This window comes from Solanum stenotomum, chromosome 1 (assembly GCF_019186545.1).
Source record: "Solanum stenotomum isolate F172 chromosome 1, ASM1918654v1, whole genome shotgun sequence".
NCBI lineage: Eukaryota > Viridiplantae > Streptophyta > Magnoliopsida > Solanales > Solanaceae > Solanum > Solanum stenotomum.
Genome location: NC_064282.1, coordinates 10887203 through 10906578, shown reverse-complemented (window position 1 = coordinate 10906578; position 19376 = coordinate 10887203). Strand labels below are relative to the sequence as shown.

Genomic DNA, 19376 nt, shown 5'->3' with positions numbered 1-19376 from the left:
AGCTTAGGCTTTAACTAATGGAGTAATTACTAAAGTAGAACTTATTAGCTGACTTTTAGGCATCCAATAAGTTATTAGTAATATTGTACTGATTTGTAGATGCCTAGAGAATACCAAATTCCCTTTACCAAACCCTATAATATTGGCTAAATGGACTTTTAATTGAGAGTAGTTGTAATTTTTAATGAAAAGTCGAATGACATCCTGTCATGTAAGCATTGTCCTAGGATCATGCTAATGTGAACTGTATCACACCAAAATTAGCTCAATTCTCATTGACCTATTCAATATATAAGAGGGAACCATTTAAACACCTAAAAATTCATGGGATGATGTTACTCAAAGAAACAACTATTCTGCAAAAAGTAAACAAATTAAATTACTGCTTTATAGGGATTGTCCAAAGTATAAAAAAGATTGCAAGACCTTTGAAATTCTCTTTATTGATGGGAAAGCACTAAAGATCATCAAGAAAATTTCATGATCTGTCACATCTAATAATTTTAACAAGAAAGAAAGAATGTTCACTGAGCTGTATAATAAATAAACGATTAGCTGTGTGGAGCCTGTGCTGAGAACGAGTCCGAGTCCAAGTCCAAGAAAACTAACTGATGCCGGCATTGTAAGAGCTGATGTAACTACATTAGCTGAAGGCCACAAAACTGAGTTGCAGAAGCTCAAAGATTGGAAACCAAATGTTGTTTCAAGATCCACCTGATACAGAAAGTCTGGTAGGTAAAATGCCGGAGATAAAGAGGAGAAAATGAAGAAGCAATAACCCGTTGGGTTTATAAACAATGCAGACAATCCATCGAGCAAAACTCAAATGCAATTTCAGAGAGACACAATGAACACATATGCTAGAACAAGTTCAATGTGGTGTCAGTAGCATGACTATTAGCAACCATAGATTTCCTCAGCAGGCATATTGCACCACACACAAAAAAATATACCAGAACAGTCGAGCCGTAAGCTAAACACCAAAATACAGTAGGAAAATTTGCACATGTAAGAGCTGCCCCAAACTTAAACGAATGAACTTTATGCATCTCTGTTCTTGCAGTGACAGAACTAGATAATTTCTGACATCCAGAGACTAAGAATACCAGATACCGTATCTATTAGCACTTTTGAATCCCCTTTTCATTTCGCTCCATGACAGAGCTGATGTGTTTTGAAAAGAAAAAAAGGTTCAATTTTCAGCCAATATAATTGAACTCAGAGAATGGGCAACAAAAGAATAGCCCATTAATGAAGCCACAAAATGAACCAAACAAGGTTTATTACCAATCACAAAAAAATTTCTGCACCGTTTTAAGCATTAACGGTATAACTAAAAACCCTCTCACACAAGCATAGCTCAATTACGTTGGCAATTTACTGCAACAGTAAGGACAAAGAAGAAAAACATGCGTCCATATAGAAAATTAAGAAACCAGACTATCTGAGATACAGAAAGAAGGTATCGTAAGTCTGGATCTTGATGCTAGATACTTTCTTTACAACATTAGCCGACTTCAGTGCAATTTTAACTTTGGGCTAGGCAGCATAGTTCCAATGTGGAACATAAACTGATCATCCAATTTTGATAAATAAACAGGAAAAAAAGGGAGTCCCATATTGCAACTTCCTTGGGAATAAAAAAACACTCTTTAAGGTAATTAGTGCATACCATTTTCATTCCATTTCTTCAACCAGCTATCGGACAAAATACAAACTGCTGTTTGCACTTTGGAGGACATTCTCCATGCTGACCTTCTTCAAATTATGCTATGGCACTCTTCTACGATTATGTTGAATAAACAAACATAAGTAACATGCTAAAAGAAAAACAACAGGCAATTTCCATCGTTCACCTTAGAAAAATTCCACACATTTGTCTCATCTTTAGTGATGATGACTAAAAGGACAATTGGAAATATCGTATGGACAGACCAAAAAAACTATCAGCACACCCAAATAATAAAGGCAAAAATTCTGAATCACCTACAGCGTAATTGAACAAAATCATAGCTTTGTTGCTCCAACTCTTCAGAAATATAGACAGGTCTGTGTCAAATCCTCCAAAAGTAGTGCATTTTTTGAGTATCTGATACGGGTACGGCAACATAGCATAAAAGCTGTTGAATCTACAACATCTTCATTATTGTCATCATCATCTTTGCCAATTTGTGGTGGATGAAAGGTATTGAAAAATCTTTTGCAGGTACCGGTCCGGATTATAGGTTTAGCATCTTTTGACCCCTTCTTTGAATTCCCTTTTAGGATCTTGTGAGTTACTTGGATAGTACCATTCAAATGTCGGTCCTACAAGACATCCCACATCAAATGAACAAACAATAACAGGATCATATGATATAAACCCAAGAAGTTAAAACCTACCATAAGGCCTTCTCCAATTTACGCTCATCATCATCAATCATGTGATAGGTTTTAGTAAAGACAGGACTCTTGAGAAAAGGTTATGTATCAAAGAAAGAAGTGAAACTTATAACCCTTTAGATCCATAATCCAGCACCACTTGATATCTTGAGGTAATTCAAAGTGTCTTCATCATGCTGTAAGATCTAAATCAGAGTCATTTGCACTCAGTTAAATGATTGGTGATTCAAACCACAGAATATTTACATGATTTGTTATTTACCTCCTCTGTGAATATCTTAGTCTTCAATGCAGTCCGCCAAAAATTGAAACATCTCTCTGCACCAAAAGTTCACACAAATAACAAAGTTAAATCCTACCAATCAATATGCATGGATGAAAGAAAATATCCTATAAATAACTTTAACCATTTCAGTCTTTTCATGCTTGCCCTCATGGGAATTGGGAGCTATATTAACACCCTACACTTCGACAACCCCATTCATGCTTGTAAAGATATGACACTTGGGCCTAACTCAACCCCAAAAACTAGCTCATGGGGGGAGGATTGTCAAAGTCCATATAAGCAAATCACCAGTCCATTCCCCAACCAATGTGGGACTACAACCCACTCTAACATACCCCTTCACGTCTAGGCCTGACTGGAATGTGGACCGGGAAACCAAATGGGGAAGAACCTGCATATGATACCATGTAAATATATGGCACTTGGGCATAATTCAACCCCAAAAGTTAGCTCGTGAGTGGAGAATTGCCCAAGTCCATATAAGCAAACCACCAGTCCATTCTCCAACCAATGTGGGACTGTATGCCATTTTTTCTATTTGGAACGGAAAAAGCTAATTTCAACTCCAGTAAGCAGACGTGGAACAAACAACTAAAACACTTTCTCTACATTGCTTCAAGCTCTCATCATGTTGGCTCTACATTTAGAAAAATCATGTCAAGTATTTGTGTCTTCCTTTTACAAGAGGAGCAATTGAAATTTACTCAAGCATGTTAATATACCAGCATAAAGTAAAAATCTTAATCCACATATCATATAATTGACCTGACAAGTTTGGTCCTTGGGGATTTAATCATCATTGTTGTTGTTGTCATTAACACTTTTTTTGCATACCAAACAACCCCATATTCCCCAATTAAATGTCATATTTTTCCTGTAGGTTGTCACAAATTGTGTGGAAAATGAAAAAAAGAAATTCTACACTAACAAATATCTTTTGTCATCTATGATCAAAACCAATAAGCTTAGAAACTTGAAAGACTTCTCTTTACAGCATCTACATGATTTAGGATTGATGATCTTGTATAGTTTCTGAATTTATAGCTCTAAAAATAATCATTGTAAATGGATTGCATTAAGGGAAAAGCTTATTTTTTGTAGGCAATGAATATAGAACAGTTTTGACTTCCAATACAATTGAGTAGAAGTAAATGAGGTAGAAACCAAAAAAAATGGGAGAGAATAACTTACGAAAATTCTTGAAAAGCAGATATAAATGTCCTGATTTCTCTCCTTTTCCTTCAGGATCCTTTGCATTATTTGTTTATTCTCATCTGCTCGGTTCTCTCATCCACATAACTTAACCTGATGTTTCAAGAGAGAAACCAAAAAATAATAGAAATTCCATCCTTAAGAAACTTCTTATTTTTTCAAGAATCAACTCTGCTTTGTCTTGTGCCATCTGTTCAACCACCATTCTGTATCATTTTCTCCCGATTTTGAAAAGCCAGGATTGATATAACAAAGGGTGGTTTCTTTTGGAGTGAAACCTTTATCTTTCATCTCTTCAAGTAACTTTCTTACCTCACTCCGGCATGACAGTCTCAATGACCTTTCAAGCTCCGGCCTTTTTGATAGCTTGCACCATCCAACTAATAGTATGTCATATGTTGAAGAATTTGGTATTACCCCTCTGACGTGCATCTCGTGCATTAGTTCCTGGGCCTGTCTCATTTTTCCCGCCTTTGCAAAGTCAAAGATGAGTACATTATAGGTACTAGTGCGAGGAACAAAACCTTTTGTAATCATCTCACAGTAAAGTTTGATGGATTCCTTTTTATTTCCAATTTTCCCATGGCCAGAGACTAAAATGTCATATGTATTAGCATTAGGGACAAAACCCCTTCCCTTCATTTCATTGAACAAATCAGCTGCTTCATTCATCAATCCAACGGCTGACAGAGATGCTAACATAGTGTTGTATGTTGCAACATTAGGAGGAACTCCTTTAGCCAGCATCTCAGAATATGTTGCAAAAACCTTTTGGAATTGGTAACTTTTGCAATATCCACGTATGAAGGCATTATAAGTGGTAGTATCAGCTGAAAATCCTCTTTCTCTCATGTTTTCTAGTACTGACATTGCCTTTCTGGTCATCCCAAGCTTGCATAAAACAGCAATAAGAGTGTTGTGAACAGTCTGATCAAGCTTAAGTCCCATGCCTACAAGCCGCTCATGCATTCTCAGGATTATATCTGCTCTTGTATGGCCTGAAGCAGCATCGAGAACAATTTTGTGAATAGCTGGTGAAGGACGAAAACCAATTGTCACCACATCCGTTAACAAATCCATTGCTTTTTCAATATCACCTACTTCACAAAGTCCCTTCACCAATATATTACAAGTGATTGAATTAGGCATTATCCCACTGCTCTTCATTTCAACCCAGACTTTGACAGCACTTTCCAGCTTCCCCTCTTTGCAGTAAGCATCAATTAAAGAATTGAAAGTTTGAATATCTGGAACTAGACCAAGTTTTCTAATTTCAGCATAAACAGACTGTACCTCATACTGACCAATTCCCAATAATCCGTTAAGCAGTACATTGCATGCTATTGTGTCAAAGCATATTTTTTTCTCTTTCATCTCTTCGACCAATTGAAGAGCATCTGACTCCTTCCCTTTTTTGAAGAGTCCATCCATCAATGATGTGTAATTCACATGATCGGGTGACAAACCCTTAGATACCATATCCATAAAAATGGCCTCAGCTTCATCCATTTTACCCAGTTTTTTCAAATTATTCAAAAATGTATCCAACAAGAATTCATTTTCCTCAACACCATTCGACTGCATTTCCTCATACAGAGCAAGAGCCATATCATGTTTACCAGCCTTAAAGCAGCCATCAATCAGGGTATTATATGTGAAAACATTAGGGTTAACATTTATGCTTACCATTTTCCTCATAATTTCAATAGCTGCATCAACCATTCCACTTTTGGCATAACCATTAATTACAGAAGAGAATGTGACAACATTTGGTAAAACACCTTTCTGTTCCATTTGTTGCAGTAAAATCTCTACACTCTTTAAGTCACCAGATTTGCAGTGCCCATCAACCAATGCAGTATAGGTAATATGATTTGGAGTTATGTTAGACTTCAAGAGTGTCTGAAACATGTCTCTTGCCTCCCTGGATTTTCCAACTTTAAAAAGCCCATTTATCAAAGAGGTAAACAAGACAACATCGAAAGGCACTCCTCTAATCACTATTTGACTTTGGAAGTTAGCAGCAACCTTTTCGGCCTTATTTTTGTACAAGTGATGAATAAAAATAGAGTATGTCACGTGATTAGGATCCACACCCACTCTTCTCATCTCATCAAGAAGTAATTTGGCCTCATGAAACCGTTCATTTTTACAAAGACCATATATAAGGGAATTATAAGTAACAATGTCATAGAAGAAGCCAAGCCTTGTCATTTCTTCATATGTAGCAAATGCTTTCTCAAACTGAAACCACTTAACATATTTACTAATCAATGTGGTGTATGTAATAGTATTTGGTTCTAAACCCAAGTCTCCTACTACCAGGCCCTTATTTTCACCATCATCATAGTCATGTTTTTCTTCATCACCGACATAACTAACATTCACATTTTCATTAGAGTCCAAGAGCTCATCCATGATACAATTTGCAGCATCAAAATCTCCCATTATGCCGAAACCATTAATCAGAGTATTATATGTAACAATGTCAGGTGATAAACCTTCTCTTTTCATCCTCTCCATCATCTCAAATCCACCACTCATCTCAACAGCCTTACAATATCCATGAATCAGAGTGTTAAAACCGACAACGTCTTTACAAACGCCCCTATGTTTATCACTCAACATTTCCATCACCGATTCTGCATTATACAAAAGACCCTTATCACAAAACCCCTTAATTAATATATTACAAGTGATGGTGTCAAAGAAAATACCCTTCTTTAACATATCAGACACCAATCCAAAACCCATTTCAACAAACCCAATTCTGCAGAACCCCCATATCAAAGTGTTATAAGTAACTGTGTCACTTTCGTTCTCTCTAAGTAATTCAAGCGCTTTTTCCAGTTTCCCAACTTTGCAAAGCGAATGCACGACTATATTGCGAGTAACCACATTAGAAGCCACTCCACAAGCAAGCATATCAGAATAAAGGATAATTACCTGATCAACCAGACCTGCTGAATTGAAATGATGCAAGAGACGATTCCATGAGGGAAGGTCAGGGACAAGATTGTAATTTCTCATTGAAGAGAACGTTTCCGTGGCTCTGGAAAGGCGATGGCAGCGAAGGAATAGATGGACAAGTGTGCAGAAAAACGAGGTGTAGAGGCTTTTCTTTCGATGAGTTTGGATTGGTGTACCGGTGGGCGTTGCCGATGAAGAGAATGGGAGGCATATTCTGAGCTGCAATGAGATAGCAACGGAGAGCAGAGGGAGGCTCTTTGTCCTGCCTATCAACTGTTTGATGAAATGCCGATGTGAGTTCATTGTCTCGCAGTTGCCACCATTCCCGCGGGAGTATATGTGGAGCTGTTATTTTCCGGCACAAGTAGTAGTAATAGCTCAATTTTGACACATGTTTGACTATATATTAAGAGATGTTTAGATTAACTTAAAAGTTGATTAAATCTACTTTTAGTCAGTTTTTAACTTTTGGATTTTTTGACAAATATAAAAAATAACTTAAAATAAGGTAGGATGTATTTAGCAAGATAAAAAATGACTTAAAATAAATTTAAACTAACTTAAAATAAGTCAAAAATCAAAAGTATCCTACTTTTTTTTTTTTGATTTAAAAGTCATTTCAGACTTCTGTTTTTTTACTTAAAAACTATTTATTTTTTTAAGCCAATCCAAACAGGCTCTTAGTGAGCAAGGTTAAAACTAGTTTGTTGTACTTTTATAGGAGATGGTTCTACTTGACCATCGATCAAATATGTTTTTATTATCTTATCAAGGTGCATTGTTTCAACTCTCAAAATGTGAATCGACAACAAAAATACTCCTCAATTTAAAATAAATTGAAATCGACTATACAAATATGTGAACTTATGACATCATCACACCAAACACAATAATATAAAGTAAATCGAATGCAATATACCCTTGATATTACTAGTAAATGAGTTATATTGAAGAACAACATACATTTGTGTTTGTTATTTTTGACATTACAAATAACAAACACATGTAAATAACTTATCTGAACTTCTTTTCTAATATTCTTTTATTACACAGAGAGGGGAAGTGAATGGGAAATTAGCGAGAGTATTACAAGACAGACAATCAAACCTTCACCAACAAAATGAAAGTCCAGCTAGTCAACTAACCGACATTGATCTAATTTCTAAGATTTAATTAGTGTTTTCTTTTCGTTTTTTTTTGTAGCATTTTTTATCCCGCACTCTAGTTTTAGCAAATTTTTAGCAATGTTGCCATTTGCACCACGAGGAAAGAACCCGCCATGAGCATTTTCACTACCAGTGTTGTACATAATCCTTAGAATCTCTTCAGGAGTTCGCCACTGAGAAAGAGAATACAAATCAGCTGATAATATGTTTGTTGTTGTCCGATTCTCTGCACCAAGCTGCCATGGCACGAACAAGCCTTCGTCTTTAATACCACACATTGCCAAACGGTTTCTTAAATTGGAAATGTGGATTGTGAACTCCGCCACAGTGTGTCTGTAAGGGTATACTACTTTTCCAGCTCTCTCGTAAAGGTACATTCTGATCATTGCGTCTTGTCCTGATTCAACACCTAATAGTCCTGCCAAAACCTGCAGTAACAAAGACAAGTTGAGTTATTACTAAATCTCGAATACTTAATGAAAATTTAAGATTTATTCTTTACCCTTTTTGATTCATAGCCTTGAATGAGGGGATTTGTACCAACATAGCCAACTAATGCAGCATAAGGTAGTGCATAGCAAGACAACATGAAATTGAGACTATCTCTATAAGGATCAAATGGGGGTTGTAATTTGTAACCAAATGCTTCATCAAATAGATGTGCAAAGTGTCTAGAACTTAGATCCATCAAAGGTCTTGGCAAACCACCTACTTTCGATCTAAGTGCCCTGCAATTATCCCAAAACAGAACAAATTAGTTATCGTTTGAGTGACCTGATACGTAAGTCTTTTTTGATATTGTTAGTGTATATAAGTTAAACTGGGATAAGAACGGACCTTAGATGACCAACTTCTTGCATGGCAAACTCATTGATGATGTTACTTGTAAAAAAATCAAGATTTGCTTTGCGGACACCAATGGGAGGAGGCCCTCCCATGGCTAATTCTGGTGCTACAATATCAAGACCATAACCATGTACAGCCCACAAGAAGTATTCAGCTTCCAAAAACTCTAAATTCTCAGAGAATTGCAACAAGTCAATATCTTCTTTGGTTACTGGGAGTCCGACCTTCGGAGTCCCAGTTGGACAAAGAAGATTTTGAGAAAGGGAAATGCAGAACATCTTGCTTGACAACAAAATCATAAATATTGTTATTAAAAGATGGGAAGGTGAAGTAATTGATATTATAGGCATCTTTAGTGTTTCTTTTTTTTTGTTGTTGGTTAATTAAGTTGTAATGAAGATTAAAAGAGAGTTTATAGGGATATATACTATGTATTATGACATACTTTATACCTAATTTTAAGCAATGTGATTTGGATTTCTATCAATAAACACCTTATTAGTGACTAACCAAAACAATGTGAAGTTTATATGCCTTAGCTAAACTCTACCTGCCTTCAACCTACAACAAAATAGAAGAAAGATAAATTAAGCCTGGAAACTCAACAACTCAACGAGTGTGCTCAAGTTAAAAACATCACTTATTTAGGAATAGAGTGAGTATCTTCTTGATCATTACACTTGTTTTAATTAAGAATTCTATTTTATTTGTACACAAACTTTGTATGATTAACATGATTGAAAGAAAATCAAATAGTTGATGAACTTAAAAAATCTCCCAAGTTAAATGAATCTTTTGCTTGACAACCCTATAAAATCCCCACTACATCAACCTTCACATTTCATCTTAAGAGAGTTAATACTACAATTTGTTTACTACTATTAACCATGGCCAAGAAAAATTGCCTTGTTACATTTGTCATTTGCATTTTCCTACTTGTCAACTTAGCTTTTGCAAGTGAAATTTCTGATTCATCCTCAAATGATGAAACTAATACTACTCCACAAGCTAAGGGACTAGATAGTTACTTTCCATGGATTCAATATACACGTCCCTGGCTATTTCCTCGTCCATGGCCATACGTTTATGGTGGTTACCATCCTCATCAATGGCCATTTGTTCTTCCTCAAATGCCTACGGGTTTCTTTCATCCTAGGTTTCCTTATTTGTGGGCTTATCGTTTTCCATGGTCATTCGTGTATCCACCAGCTCCGTCTCCACCTAAAGGAGACGAAGAAGCAGGGAAGAATTAAGAATATTTACTAATAAAAACAAGTGAATTGGATCACATATTTGTTTCTAAGTTAATTTATGTCTTTTAACATCTTATTGATCACATTATTAAGTTTTTTCTGATTTTCAATGTTGTTTGATTCAGCTTGTTATGAAATAAAATCTGAATTTTCATTTTTGTATGAATTGTTCTCCATAACCTGTTTTATGAAGACTTAATTAATGTTTACCAAAACAACGTAAACTTTGTATGCCCCAACTAGACTCCACCTATAATCATAAAAAGAAGATTTACAAAAAAGAAGAGTAAAAAATACTACTAATAATTAAAAAAATAGAAGAAAGAAAATAGGCTGTAGATCCATAGGATTTAGTCCCCAAGCCTAGGAGCTTTTATCTTGCCTTGTGCTGCCTTCTTTTATTTAGTACTTGTCATGATAACATTTTGCAACACTTCAACGGTAAAGTTGGAAGACAAGTAATATAGAAATAACTATATTTAGAATACATGACAACTAAAAAGAAGTCGATGGAGTATATGTTATTTCACATATCACGAAGGGTAAAGGTTTAAAAAAGAAATAGTTTTTTTTTTTTTGGTAAACAAGATGCGTGTTTAGAAAACACTACTTTTTAGTTTTTTCATTTTCGAAATTCAAAAAGTGTGACGTCGACGAGCTGTGAAGGGTAAACAATTAGTATTTGGTTTCTGTTAAAATTTAAAATATAAATTAAAGAGATTACTTTCAAGCAAACTCTATTGATCCAATTATAATCACTACTATTATATATCTTATTGATTATTACACTTATTATAAGAATTCTATTTGTACACAAACTTCACTTATGATTAAGCTAATAAATAAAAGAAAATCAAATACTAGTTGATAAACTTAAAAACTCTCGTAAACCAAATGAATCTCTTGCTTGACAAGATGGAATAATTCCCCACTACACCAACCTCTTCACATTATATTTCATCTCAAAAAAGTTGATAAAACTTACTTTTAGATGATGGCCAAGAAAAATCACATTGCTACTTTTGTGATTTACATAGTCTTACTTATCAACTTATCTTTCGCAAGTGCTACTAGTAGACAACCTAAAGGACTAAATAGCCTCTACCCAATATGGATTCATCCTCATCCATGGCTACCTCCTCGCCCATGGCCATTTGTTCATCCTCCTCCTGCTAGTTTCCATCCTCATCCATGGCCATTCCTTCATCGATTCACCCTTGCCCGCGGCTGGATTTCATCCTAAGTTTCGTTATTCATGCATCCGCCAACACAACAAGGAGGAATTCACTAATAAAAACAAGTGTGGGATCAATATCTTATTGATCACATATATTTGTTTCTATCGTAGTTGTTAGTTTCTATCAATTTCCAATTAATAACTAGTTTCGTTTTGGTAGGAATGTTGTTTGATTCGACTAATTATGAAATAAAATTTGAATTTTTATCCACTTCTTTTCTTTTTAAGTTAAAGCTAAATCTACATAAAATTAAAATTTAATATTTAAAATCGTAATTATTCTTATGTCAATATAATTAAAAAGATATTTTATAATGCGATCAAAGTTCGACTATTTTCTTTTATAATCTAGAAAATGCAAATTTTGGCTATTTCATGAGTGAGCCTAGCAAAGCGAAAAGTTTTTAATAGTGAAACATTTTAGAATTTTAAATTAAACTATTCAAATTTTTATACTAATAAATATTTTTTTTACATTAGCATCTAAGTAATCTATTAAAAATAGGCTAACATCTTCTTAAACTAAATTGCTATAAATAATCCTCAATATGGTTATAAATAATAATATTCTATTAATACTATATTCAAAACAACAATTATGAAAGATTTTTTTTTTATTTTAAGCCATTAATTTTATTGAAATATGCCAGAACATGTTCGGAAGTAATTGGACACAACTACAATTACCTTTAAAACAATAACTAATAAATAAGAACATTAATGTAAATGCGGAGACCTGTTCAAAATTCTTTCTTTTCTTATTTTTATAGAGAGATGAATGAGCTCAGGCTACGTGGTTTTGTTTGATTTAGATCCTTCTGTCTAAATTTTGTTTCTAATTTTATTGAAGAAAATGTTAACAAGCCACCAAAAAATGTTTTTTTTATGTCTACTGTTTACTTTTTTGGGTAGATAGTTAATTTAGTTTCTATTAATTTTCAATTAGTTTCGATTACCAAAATATTGTTTGATTGAACTAATCATGAATTAAATTTGAATTTTTTAGTTAAACTATATTCATTATTATTCACTTTCATTTTTATATAGTTATTATATTTAATAATTATTGTTCTTAAATCCAAATAATTATGTGTTCAATTAAATATATAAGCGTGCTAATTATTATGAAAATTGTGTATCTAAATTAAAATTCTTTTAATGACGATTTATAAAATACAAGCATAAGTAATCTTACTAACTTAGTTGGTTGAGTGCCTAAATTCTCAATTTGTTTGTGAGCTTCGATTCCCCACATTCCCAATTCTCAATTTTTAAAAAATAAAAAGACTACAAATTGCATACACAACTACGCAGCCACACGTTTATAACTTTTTATACACAGTTATAATGAAATTAGTGGATAAAACATATTACATAACATCGTTTTATATAGTTATAATGAATTAGTGGACACCTTTAATTACTTATTTTCTTCAGCATAAGATATAGTTGCATGCACAACATTTATTTTTTCTTTCCAATATGATGTTGTCCTTAATCTATTGGGGCCGAAAACTCTTGGTTGCTTAGTGATATTATCAAAGAGATTTGGAATGAGGAAAAATTAAGGAACACCATTAACTATTTATATAAAATTTTAAACAACACGTTAAGGAAATTAAATAAAACATTATTGTACTTCATTTACTTTCTTTTTTTAAAATCAATAGGCTATTTACTTCATTTACTGCATCTTTATGTAATCAATTATTGGAAAATTCTTTCAATATTAACACCATACTACATGTTTATTTTATTTCATAAAAATTTATTACAAATATAGATAATGATAGTTTAATCATTTTCATGGCTATTTCAGAAATTCCTTTGCAATTTGTCCATTAGCACCCATAGGATAAAATCCACCAGGCATGTGTTCATCTCAGAACTGTATACGATCCTTAAAATCTCAGCAGGAGTTCTTTTGTAGGAAAGTGAACCAAAATTAGCTAATAGTACGTTACTTCTAGTCCGATTCTCTGCCCCGAGTGGTGGTTGAATGTATACGCCCTCATCTTTGATCCCACAATTACCTAATTTATTTCTTAGTCCTGATATACGAGAGGTGAAATCAGCCATTGTGTATTGATAAGGGGGAACTAATTTTGTTGCACTCTCGTAGAGGTACATCCTGATAACTGCATCTTGTCCTGATTCAACACCTAATAATCCTGCCAAAAGCTACAAAAGAAAAAAAAAAGTATTATTTGCAATGAGAAAGGGAAATGAACTAATTTATTAACAGAAAAGAGTCATATTTTTGCCTATACTATTACAAATAAGTTTATTTGTCATTCACTATACTTTTTCAATATATTTGTTATTTTCATCCAACTTTAGAGTCATATTTGTTCAAATCTTTTGCCAGTCTTGAACTTTTGATCGTTGTTTCACTCATGGGCAAACGTTTAGTGTTAGAAGTTAAAATTGTTGAACTTAAAATTTTGCCCACGAGTCAATCAAGATCAAAAGTTCAAGATCACCCGCCTCTAAAAATATTCTTGTAAATCATCCAGGGAGGGGGAGTGGAGGATTAATACATATATATTTACTTACCCTTTTGGTTTCGTAGCCATTGATATTGGGATTTGTACCAACATAACCAACCAATTCTAACATATGGAATTACATAGCAAGATAACATGTAGCTCAAATTGTCTCTATATGGATCAAATGGAGGTACCAATTTGTGCCCAAAAGCATCGTCAAATATCTTTGCAAAATTTTTAGCACTAAGATCTAACAAAGGTCTTGGAAAAACACCAATTGTCGAGTTAAGTGACCTGCAAACCAACCAAACACACATTACACAACCTAATTATATAAATACTTCGCACGATGATACATAAAACTTAGCTTTCTTTTGAACATGCAATTTAATATTATGATATGAAATTTGGTTATGCGACGTCAATAGTCCAAATTTTTCAGGATTCCAAATTTCAATTTTTTTTAAAATGCAAAATTCGAATTTACCTTAGATGACCAACTTCTTGATTAGCAAATTCCATAATAATATTGTTTGTAAGTTGATCAAGATTTGCTTTTCTAGCACCAATAGGAGGTGGCCCAGACATAGGCAAATTTGGTGCAACTACATCAAAGCCCAAATCCATAAGAAGCCCATAAAAAGTACTCTGCTTCCAAAAACTCTAAATTCACTGCAAATTGCATTTGTCTATATCTTCTTTCTCCACTCCCTCTCCCTCCTCTGGGTACCCTGATGGACAATAAGTATTTGTTGTATATGAAAATGACATCAAGAAAATTTCATTAAGGACCATGTAAGTAATTAAGAAATGGATAAAGAGTAATTTAAAAGACATAATTAAGCTTAATGTAGAATAACAAAAGAATGTTTTTTTTTTCAAGATGTGTAAATGTGTGCTTTTGGGTTCAATATATATTCTAGTAATATTCTCATTCTTCTCTTCTCTCCTAAATCTCGCTAAAAATGTGAAAGTTCAGATACTCAATAAATTATGCTATTAATATTTTCCAACCCCATTTGATGTGGCTTGTTAGATTCATGTATTTGGTGAAAAGGAAAATACTTAATATATTTTTACGAAAATAAGGAAATTTTTTACTTAGTTTGCTATATTCGGTGCTGAAGGATGGAGAGGTCAGGACACTATACGTTATAGATTCACCAACCTTCACATTTCAAAAAAGTTGATACAATTTCTTTACTTACTAAAGATGATGGCCAAGAAAAATTGCATTGTTACTTTTGTGATATACAAATTCTTACTTATCAACTTAACTTTTGCTAGTGCTACTAGTAGACAAGCTAAGGGACTAAATAGCTTATATCCAATATGGATTCATCCTCATCTATGGCCCATGCCCGCGGGTGGATTTCATCCTAAGTTTCGTTATTCATGGCTATATATTACGTGCATCCACCAACGCAACAAGGAGGAATTAAGAATATTCACTAATGAAAACTAGTGTGGGATCAATATCATATATTTGTTTCTACGTAGTTATTAGTTTCTATCAATTTCCAATCAAGTAATTTCGTTTTGTAGGAATATTGTTTGATTAGACTTATCATGAAATAAATTTAAATTTTTATTTGTATATGAATTCTCTTACGTGACACTTTTCTTTTTAATTTAAAGATAAATTGTATTAGATCTAATTCTACATAAAATTAAAATTTAATATTTAAAATCTATATGAAAAATACTTTTAACTTGTAATTATTCTCACATCAATATAATTAAAAAAATATTGTATAATGTGATCAAAGTTTAATTAATTTCTTTAATAGCTATCTAGAAAATGCAAACTTTGGCTATTTCAATAGTGAGCCTAGGAAAGCCAAAAGTTTTAAATAGTGAAATATTTTAGAATTTTAAATTAAACTTTTCAAATTTTTATAGTAATAAATATTTTTTTACGTTAACATCTAAGTTAATCTATTAAAAATAGACTAACATCTTATTAAACTAAATTGCTATAAATAATCCTCAACGTTGTTAATAATAATAATAATAATAATAATATATTAATATTATAATAAAAACAACAATTATGAAAGAAAAAATAATAATTTTATTTTAAGCCATTAATTTTATTGAGATATGTCATGTTCTTAGGTAAACCAACACAACTAAAATTATCTTTAAAACAGTAATAACTACTGAATAAGATCTGATTTTTATCCGAATGTGGCATAACATGGAAAAAGATGGTGAGCAAAAAAAACAAAAATGGAAAAGTATGGTGAAGTAATAGTGGAATAACGGTGGAAACTTACATTTATACTCATATAGTTAATTTAGTTTTTATTAATTTTGAATTAGTTTCAATTAGCAAAATATTGTTGATTGACTAATCATAAAATAACTCTCAATTTTTCTATTTAAATTATATTTATTATTCAATTTCATTTTTATATTGTTATTAGATTTAGTTCAAGTAAATATATAAGGTTGCTAACTATTATGGAAATTGTGTATCTAAATTAAAATTCTTATAATAGTGATTTAGAAAATGCAAACATTTGGAATCTTACAAATTCAATTGATTGAGTGCCTAAATTCTCAACTTGTTAACCATACGTTTAGAGCTTTTTCATACACAGTTACAATGAAATTAGTGGATAAACATATTGCACAACATCGTTTTATATAGTTATAATGAATTAGTAGACACCTTAATTACTTATATAATTATTTTCTTTATCCTAAAATATAGTATCACAAGATTTATTTTTTCTTTCTAATATGATGTATAATATTAGATATTGTCCTTAATCTATTTGAGCCGAAAACTCTTGATTGCTTAGTGTCTAGAGATATTATCAAAGGGATTTGGAATGAGAAAAAAAAAATAAGGAACGCCATTAAAAATATATATAAAATTTTAAACAACACGCCAATGAAATTAAATAGAACAATATTAGTTAACCTTTTAGTCTGAAACTCAGGTTTTATATTAAGCAATAATTGGGCTTCTCTTGAAAATTAAGACCATGCTACATATTTATTTTACTTCATAAAATTTATTACAAATAGATAATGATAATTTAATTATTTTCATGGCTCTTTGAGAAATTCCTTAGCAATTTTTCCATTAGCACCCTTAGGATAAAATCCACCAGGCACATGTTCATCTCCAGAACCGTATACGATCCTTAGAATCTCAGCAGGAGTTCTTTTGTACGAAAGTGAACCAAAATCTGCTGATAATACGTTACTTGTAGTCCGATTCTCTGCTCCGAGTGGTGGTTGAATGTATATGCCTTCATCTTTGATTCCGCAGTTACCTAATTTATTTCTTAGTCCTGATATACGAGACGTGAAATCAGCCACAGTGTATTGGTACGGGGGAACCAATTCTGTTGCTCTCTCGTAGAGGTACATCCTGATAACCGCGTCTTGTCCTGATTCAACACCTAATAATCCTGCCAAAAGCTATAAAAGAAAAAAAAAGTATTATTTGCAATGACGGGTCCCGAATTGGAGAAAAGATAAGGGCATGTTGTTTTTCGATTAGTATGTAGTTCTTACTAAGGCTATTTACTATTTCTAGTTTCCCATCCTTGGCAGTTGGCATATAGGAAATTACACCCAATGACTTTTAAAATGAATGGTCTTGAACTTTTGACCCCGTTTGACTCATGAACAGACCTTCAAGATTAAAAGTTAAAAAAGTGTTATATTAAAGGTTTACCCATAGGACAACCAGGTCAAAAGTTCAAGATCACACACCTCATCCCGTAGGGGATGCAGAGGATTAATACATATATATTTACTTACCCTTTTGGTTTCGTAGCCATTGATATTGGGATTTGTACCAACATAACCAACCAATCCAACATATGGAATTACATAGCAAGATAACATATAGCTCATACTGTCTCTATATGGATCAAATGGAGGTGCCAATTTGTGCCCAAAAGCATCGTCAAATATCTTTGCAAAATTTTTAGCACTAAGATCTAACAAAGGTCTTGGAAAAACACCAACTGTCGAGTTAAGTGACCTGCAAAACAACCAAACACACATTACACAACCTAATTATATATAAATACTTCGCACTATGGTACATAAAACTTAGCTTTCCTTTGGACATGCAATTTAATATCATGATTTGAAATTTGGATATGCGACATCAATACTTCAAATTATTCAGGATTCCAAATTTCAATTTTTTAAAATGCAAAATTTGAACTCACCTTAGATGACCAACTTCTTGATTAGCAAACTCCATAATAATATTGTTTGTAAGTTGATCAAGATTTGCTTTTCTGGCACCAATAGGAGGTGGCCCAGACATAGGCAAATTTGGTGCAACTACATCAAGCCCAAATCCATAAGAAGCCCATAAAAAGTACTCTGCTTCTAAAAACTCTAAGTTCACTGCAAATTGCATTTTGTCTATATCTTCTTTCTCCACTCCCACTGCCTCCTCTGGGTAACCTGATGGACAATAAGTATTTGTTGTATATGAAAATGACATCAAGAAAATTTCATTAAGGACCATGTAAGTGGCCAAGAAATGGATAAAGAGTAATTTAAAAGACATAATTAAGCTTAATGTAGAATAAGAAAATAATGTTTTTTTTTCCCAAGATGTTGTAAATGTGTGCTTTCCGGTTCTATATATATATATATACTAGTAATAATACTAGTTGGAAGCTTATTCGGGAAACACCAAGAACAAGGTCCTCATTCTTCTCTTCTCTTCTAAATCTCGCTAAAAGTGTGAAAGTTCAGATACTCAATAAATTGTGATATTAATATTTTCCAACCCCATTTGATGTGGCTTGTGAGATTCATGTATTTAACGGAAAGGAAAATACTTAATATTTCTTTAGGCAAATTACAGAAATCACATACTTTTAAGGCAAAATTACAATCTATCCCTTAAAAATTTATAATTATAGAAATCCCTCAAACGGATACAATAATATAAGCGCTGATACATTAATCTGATGCGTGAGATACATTAATCGTTAAGTAAGATACGTTACATTTTATACATGATACACTAATCTGATGCGCGAGATACACTAATCTAATGCGCGAAAATGAGGAATTTTGGAGATTTGTAAAACTTATAGGGGATAATGGTAATAAGTAAACTTAAATGTGGGATTTCTATAATTTTTTCTTTTATGTAATATAAATACATTACGTATATATGCGACCATTTTAACTGATTTTTTTTTTTACTTACATATATAATTACATAAGATGCCCTTCTCCTTATTGGGTTCTAAAATATATTAGAAGTCACTCTCAATATCTCAACATCTTCCAAAGGGTCAAATGAATGATTAGCGACTTAACTTACAATTATTTAAGCTAATAATAGTAACATTAATATTGAGACTATATCTAATGGCATATCAAAAGAATATAATAATTTGGTTAGGTTCTTAATAATCATATAGAAAAAGACTGGGAAACTAATCTCACCTTAATCAATAATTGGCATGTCTAAAATGGAAAACCACTTTTTTTTCTGCCATTGTTTGAATAAACCAGTGAATATTAGTGGTCCAT

General features: G+C 32.7%; 3 protein-coding genes, 1 long non-coding RNA gene and 1 pseudogene across 4 annotated transcripts; all 5 read right to left on the bottom strand.

Moving 5' to 3' along the window:
- Positions 1-364: 364 nt before the first annotated feature.
- Positions 365-2271, bottom strand: LOC125843211 (uncharacterized). Its single transcript, XR_007443953.1, has 3 exons — positions 1991-2271; positions 1673-1783; positions 365-714 (listed from the first exon to the last, which is right to left on the bottom strand). It is a non-coding gene; the product is annotated as an uncharacterized LOC125843211 (long non-coding RNA).
- A 1644-nt stretch (positions 2272-3915) lies between these two features.
- Positions 3916-7213, bottom strand: LOC125843201 (pentatricopeptide repeat-containing protein At5g14770, mitochondrial). The gene has a single exon (XM_049522418.1). It carries the CDS (start codon positions 7151-7153, stop codon positions 4046-4048), a length of 3108 nt encoding a protein of 1035 aa, XP_049378375.1. The 5' UTR covers positions 7154-7213; the 3' UTR covers positions 3916-4045.
- A 682-nt stretch (positions 7214-7895) lies between these two features.
- Positions 7896-9245, bottom strand: LOC125843960 (desiccation-related protein PCC13-62-like). Its single transcript, XM_049523168.1, has 3 exons — positions 8854-9245; positions 8519-8744; positions 7896-8444 (listed from the first exon to the last, which is right to left on the bottom strand). The coding sequence occupies exons 1-3, from the start codon at positions 9210-9212 to the stop codon at positions 8013-8015; spliced, it is 1017 nt and encodes a 338-aa protein (XP_049379125.1). The 5' UTR covers positions 9213-9245; the 3' UTR covers positions 7896-8012.
- A 3917-nt stretch (positions 9246-13162) lies between these two features.
- Positions 13163-14678, bottom strand: LOC125877634 (desiccation-related protein PCC13-62-like; annotated as a pseudogene).
- A 2205-nt stretch (positions 14679-16883) lies between these two features.
- Positions 16884-18428, bottom strand: LOC125877617 (desiccation-related protein PCC13-62-like). Its single transcript, XM_049558859.1, has 3 exons — positions 18044-18428; positions 17625-17850; positions 16884-17279 (listed from the first exon to the last, which is right to left on the bottom strand). Exons 1-3 carry the CDS (start codon positions 18391-18393, stop codon positions 16902-16904), a joined length of 954 nt encoding a protein of 317 aa, XP_049414816.1. The 5' UTR covers positions 18394-18428; the 3' UTR covers positions 16884-16901.
- Positions 18429-19376: the final 948 nt, after the last annotated feature.

Coding starts and splice junctions, on each gene's coding strand:
- LOC125843201 (XM_049522418.1), bottom strand. CDS start 7,153: ATGAACTCACATCGGCATTTCATCAAACAGTTGATAGGCAGGACAAAG.
- LOC125843960 (XM_049523168.1), bottom strand. CDS start 9,212: ATGCCTATAATATCAATTACTTCACCTTCCCATCTTTTAATAACAATA. Junction 8,745..8,853: donor CAAGAAGTTGGTCATCTAAG/GTCCGTTCTTAT, acceptor GGATAATTGCAG/GGCACTTAGATCGAAAGTAG. Junction 8,445..8,518: donor AAGGCTATGAATCAAAAAGG/GTAAAGAATAAA, acceptor TTGTTACTGCAG/GTTTTGGCAGGACTATTAGG.
- LOC125877617 (XM_049558859.1), bottom strand. CDS start 18,393: ATGTCTTTTAAATTACTCTTTATCCATTTCTTGGCCACTTACATGGTC. Junction 17,851..18,043: donor CAAGAAGTTGGTCATCTAAG/GTGAGTTCAAAT, acceptor GTTGTTTTGCAG/GTCACTTAACTCGACAGTTG. Junction 17,280..17,624: donor ATGGCTACGAAACCAAAAGG/GTAAGTAAATAT, acceptor TTTCTTTTATAG/CTTTTGGCAGGATTATTAGG.